Consider the following 6,000-nt stretch of genomic DNA (forward strand, 5'->3'; position numbering starts at 1 on the left):
TCCAAAGCCAGTCGCCGACTGGGCATCCTCCGTCGTGCGAAGTCCTTCCTTGGCACACCTGAGCTCCTCACCACATACAAGGCTTTCATCCGCAGCTCAATGGAATACTGCTCTCCCCTCTGGGCTGGTGCTCCTGCCTCACACCTAGCTCGCCTTCACGCTGTTGAAACTAAAGCATTCAGAATCATTGGAATCTCCCGCGATGAAGCTAACTCCAAGGGCCTCTCACTCACTCACCGCAGGCAGGTTGGTGGTCTTTCCGTCTTCTACCGACTCCTCTCTGGCCTTGCCCCCCCAGCTCTCTCTGGGCTCTGTCCCGCAAATATTCCTACAGGTCGCACAAGATCTGCCTGCAACCCTCTTTTGGTTAAACTGCCAAAATCAAGACTCTCTGCTCACCTTCACTCCTTCATTCCTCTTTTCTCCCGCCTCTGGAACAAACTCCCTCACTCTCTTCAATCCCACTCCACCCTCCAAGTCTTTAAAACAGCTGTTCACTACCATCTCTTATCTTCCCCCATCCAAAACCTTGATCTTTTCTACCCCCGCTAATTTCACCCCAATTCCACTTTTTGAAATACCAACTTTTGTCCTGGAAGTCCTTGGTGTCCTTGTGCTTTATACTTCTCCCTCCCCCCCCCCCCCTTCCCACGCCTCCTCCCCCCGGGCCCTCTCCCTTCCACACATCTCCCTGCTCTCGGATGTTGTGTGTGTGTGCTTCCCCTTTTCTCCCCATCTTGTCTTCCGCTCCCTCTTTTTGTGTATTTTGTTTGTCTGGTCGATTTGTTTGTGAAGTTAATGTTAGCTCTTTCACGAGCCTCGATTCAGTATACAAAAAAAAAAAAAAACCGGCGTGGGATTAGCCCACTCTCTGAATAGCACCACTCGCCACACCATTCAGATATGCGACCCACTAAATGAGTTTGAAGTGAGATCCCGGTGTGTTTTCTCTCCACGCCCCGTTCACGGTTGCTTGACAGGGAGCATTCACACGACAATATCAACTACTGCAGAAAGACCATGTTCACCAGTTTGGCATTCCCATATGACCACGCAGCTCTTGATGCTGAAATCCCTGGTATAGTGTGTTGATTTGTCCTTATTTCCTGGTTTACCTTTAGTTTTTGTATATGCAATATTCTAGACTCAAGGAACGGCAAGTGTATAGACAACCAAGGTATATGGGGATAGGGAGGGAGGACATACACACTGCTGGTTCGTATGCAGCCTGTAGCTGCTTGGCTGCATCATATTTCAGGGTCGTGGCTGTGCCGCTTATGCAGTGCCCCCCAGTAACGAGTAATCTGGTACTCATTTTTCCAACCTCAGAAGGACGACAGGATGAGTCGACATGACCTGTGCTTGAACACAGGACCTTGAGATCTCAAGCCAGCCACCTTAACTGTAAATACAACACCAGGCTTCACAAGGCATTGATGTCTATATCGGTCTACATTTCATGTAAAGGTGCACTCTGAGGTCTTTGTTTTTGTTTGTGTGTTATCTGTGGAAGCTTCTCAATGTGTCCATGACATTGTAAAAATAAAATGCATTCTGAATAGCTTGTTGACTTTGGTGGAAAATATATTGCTCTTGCTCTCTAATGATGACCAAAACGTGGTGACTGTGACCTTCTCCAGAGCATGTCATGAAGATTCTGTATGCTGTTGCTTTCCACTGTTCTAACTGATCCATTATTTCAGGGTACAAGTGCTTGGCGTGTCAGAGGACGAAAGGCTTATTTTTTGCCTGCAATGCCTGTAATGCGATCTGCTGTCAAGACTGCTGGAGAAGCTGCATCAAAGTGCGTATGTCTCGTAGAGACGGATGTGCGGGGATACTAAGCCATTCCAATTGTTATTAACTTTCTTTGTTGGAATTAACTTGTAAACCTTTCCTGGTACATATGGTCAAAACGTTTTTCACAATGAGATGCAGTTGTCCAAACACAGTTGTGCATGTGTGTGCATGCGTGTTTGTGCGTGACACCTGTCCGATCCAACCTTTCAAAGTTTGATGATCTTTCTTTTCAACAGTCATCTTGATTGTTTTACACTGAACGGAAAAGTTATAGGGAATGGCGATTGTAAATTTGAGACTTTCAAAGATGTCTTGCACTTATCAGAGTACCAAAGTGGCAGATGTTTTTATTTTCCTGAGCTGACGATTGTGGGTGGAGTCAGGCCAGCTGTCCAGCCAATGGGTTCAAAGGCTTCATACGCACGCAGTTTCATTACGTTTTTAAAATTTATGTACGTATAATGTAAAATTTCCTTCCTAATTGACAATACTTGTATGGTATATTGAAAAGTTATACTAAGCCTGGTGTTGGCTTAGCGGTTAGGGTGCCGGCCTGGGATCCTAGGATCCTGGGTTCGAATCCCGGTCGATCGCTGAATTAACGCCAGGGGGGTTGACTCAGCCTGTCGTCCCTCTGAGGTCGGCAAATTGAGTACTAGCTCACTGGTAATTCCCTGTGTGTCGCAAGAGGCGACTAACAGGGTTGGTGGCAGGAAGGGCATCCGGCCATAAAACATTGCTTCAAAAAGGGGACCAAAGTGCCCGAAAAAAGCCCAACCCCTGCTCTGTGGGGAAAATGGCCTCTAAAGGTGGTTCTGTATATTGAAAAGTTACAAAAAAAAAGTCGGTATTTCTTTGACTTGTTTTTTTTTGAGGACCTTTTGAACGCTAAAATGCTTTATTTTTTGCTTTCTTTGCATGTGATTTTTCAGGAGCATTTGCCTTGCCGAGGTTGCGGACACAGAACCAAGTGGAGGCATCTAAAGCAAATGTTCTTTCCTATCTACTTGCCAAAATGAACGGAAAAGCTATTTCACTGTCTGTTGAGAACATGTGTCTAAATTAAGCCAGGAAGGACGTGGCGCTACGTTCTTTGTGAATCGCTGACCCTTCAGCTTTGCTTTTATCGGTGTAATTTTGAGCAACTGAGGCATCTCAGGACAGAAGAGAGCAAAGTTCTCTCACCCTATACCGTGTAGACAATTATTGTCTTGCAATTGCGTACATTTGTTTGTAAGTATACAACATACAGTGTATAACATATGCGGTTTGGCGCATCCACACTCACCTGTTAATGTGATGCTATCATGGTTATTATAGTATTCACCATCAATAATGGTAACTATTATCACAAGGACATGCTGTCACCTAATTGTATTGAAATAAATTCACAATTAAGTTGTTGCTTTGTTTCGGCAAGTGTGTGTCACCTCTTTGCAGTGTCCGTTAATGACAACCTGATTTGAACTTTGGTCTGTGCTTGCCACAGACTTGCAAGGCCTCGATTACAATATCCAAATGATATGGCAGTTTTCCTCTTTTCTAATATTACCCCTTTAATATTCATAATGCATTATTAGAAACTGCACATTTGTTAAAATGTTTAATTACCGCTCGTTGTGATTGAGAAGTTTTGTGTGATTATGTGAATTGTGTGAAGAAGAATTGTGTGAGAAGTGTTATGATTTATGGGAGCGAGACATGGGTAATGAACGTAGAGCAGCAACGAAGGCTGGAAAGGGTGGAAATGCGAATGGTTCGGTGTATGTGTGGAGTATCGTTGAGAGAGAGGAAGACAAATGATGAATTGCGAAAGATAATGGGAATAGAGCCTGTGATTGATGCTGTGAAGAGAAACAGGTTGAGATGGTTTGGTCATGTGTTGAGGAAGGATGAAAGTGACTGGTTGAGAAGATTGATGGAAATGAATGTAGAAGGAAGTAGAGGACGGGGAAGACCGAGAAAGACTTGGCTAAAGATGGTGGAAGAAGAAATGCAGGCAAGGGGGTTAACAAGGGGAGATGCAGAAAATAGGGCAAAATGGAGAAGATTGCCATGGGGCGGGCCCTCAAGGCTAACCCCCGCCCTAGCAGGGAAAATGTCGGTATTTCTTTGGTACAAATTTTATTTCCTTCTGTGCTGTTACGTTAATTATAGGTACAATTGAATTTTGTTCATGGGCTAGCGGCTAGGGTGCCAGCTTAGGATCCTAGGATCCTGGGTTCGAATCCCGGTCGATCGCTGAATTAACGCCAGGGGGGTTGACTCAACCTGTCATCCTTCCGAGGTCGGCTAATTGAGTACCAGTTCACTGGTAATTCCCTGTTTGTCGTTAAAAGGCGACAAAAAGGGTTGGCGGCAGGAAGGGCATCTGGCCGTAAAACATTGCTTCAAAAAGGGGACAAAAAACAACAACAACCACGGTCCCCGAAAAAGGCCAACCCCCGCTTGTGGGGAAAAATGGCCTCTAAAGGTGGTTTTTATACGTACAATTAAGCCTTTCTGGGTTGTTCAGATGCCATAATATGATTGTGGAGTACTATTGATGCACAGGAAAAACTAAGATCGTGGAGAGTGCTATTGGTACACAGGAAAAACAGAGGGTAGTCATGAAAATAGAAGAGGGCGTGCGTGCGTGCCCGGGCCGCAACTTTTTTACCATTTGGGCTTTTGTCATAATTTTCAAAAAAGTTTTATGATAATACTAGTAGAAGTACCTGGTCATTGCCGGGCGGGGGAGTGGAGGGGAACGGGGGGAGGGGAAATGGGAGGGGGGTGTGAAGGGAAAGGGGAGGGGGAAGGGGAGGGGCAAGGGGAGGGGGAGGGCAGGGGGTAATGGGAGGGGAAGGGGACGGCCAGTCAACAATGACGTTGCAGTTCTCATGGTAGGAGAGCAGCACAACAATCGTGACATCGTCCTGCATCTTCGCAACAACAGCACGAAGCGGATTTTGGAGACTCGCTGATCCTGTGACGCCCTCCAGTACCGGCGTTGCTGGGCGGGGGAAGGGAGACCCGTACATTCCCAACCCGTACATTCCCCCTCTCGACTCAAGCTCACTCGGACAAAAGCCTCGCACAAACTACACCGTGAAGGCCCAATGGCCATGTCTATGCCACAAATCGAGTACGTGAGCGAGTCTGGCGCACTGAATTGAAAATATATAGAACGCTCATACTCCGTGAAAAGTGTAGCCGCCGTGTCGCCATCTTGGTTAGCACGACTCGACCAACTCGCTTCGCGGATCTCGTTTGTTTTGAACGTCCCAGATTTTAAAAGTCTCAGAAACGTCCCAGAAATTCCAGATTTAAAAAGCCAGACAACTGTTGAACTGCCATTTTGTGCGGCAATAAACTGCTCCAATCAGTTACGGAAGGGTTGTGGAAAGACGTTTCACAGCTGTTTCAAAGACGTTTAATTCATATCACACAAAATCGACAAAAATCGACACAAAACACGACAGCACAAAAGGTGAAAAAACGCAATCGCTTTTCGCTCTGAATTACGTGCAAACGCATGACGGAAATCACCATCGCCCAGCATCGAGTGCCAACCAAGATGGCGCCCGGTAGCTGCATCTCCACCTACGTGGTGTGAATGGCAATGGTCATTCTATATATTTTCCTTTCAGTGGTCTGGCAGCGAGGATGGAACATCACGTGATCGCTCTGAGCGAATCAGCGAGCTGCTCTGGCACAGGCTCTGGGGACGTGTATAATGTTCCTCGCTGAAATGCGCTGAGGTAAATATGAATAAAAAATATGGATCTCGTCAAATATTTTTAGGTAGGCCATGTCCTTCCCAGGCTCAATGGCCATGTCTATGCCAAATATCAAGCACATGAGCCTCTCCGTTTAGGAGTCTATCGGTAACATACATACATACACACACACACACACACACACACACACACACACACACACACACACACACACACACACACACACACACACACACACAAACTGTGTTTTATTTATATAGATGGAGAAGCCAAATTCATAATTTGGTCAAAAGGTCAAAGGTCAGCGTCACAAAAAAATCATCAATTTTCATGCACTTGACTTGAAATTTTAAGAATTTGCATATTGGGGCACTGAATTGGTTCACCAATCAAAAGCTGGAAGCCAATTGTTTTTTTTTGTTTCAATCAAAAGGTCAAGGTTGCATAAACTCATCACTTTTTGCCCAATTGACCTGAA

The 6,000-nt window shown here is 45.6% G+C and overlaps 1 protein-coding gene across 1 annotated transcript in view; it reads left to right on the forward strand.

Annotated features, from left to right (window-relative positions):
* The window catches only part of RTEL1 (regulator of telomere elongation helicase 1), a 131,949-nt gene extending 128,745 nt beyond the window's left edge, over positions 1-3,204 (forward strand). Inside the window, exons 35-36 of the mRNA XM_068104061.2 lie at positions 1,704-1,804; positions 2,733-3,204. Coding sequence (XP_067960162.2) covers positions 1,704-1,804; positions 2,733-2,819 — 188 coding nt within the window. The 3' untranslated portion in view covers positions 2,820-3,204. The remainder of the gene's footprint in view (positions 1-1,703; positions 1,805-2,732) is intronic.
* The last annotated feature ends 2,796 nt before the right edge of the window (positions 3,205-6,000 follow it).

This window comes from Myxine glutinosa, chromosome 11, assembly GCF_964187855.1.
Source record: "Myxine glutinosa chromosome 11, kmMyxGlut1.1, whole genome shotgun sequence".
Taxonomy (NCBI): Eukaryota; Metazoa; Chordata; class Myxini; order Myxiniformes; family Myxinidae; genus Myxine; species Myxine glutinosa.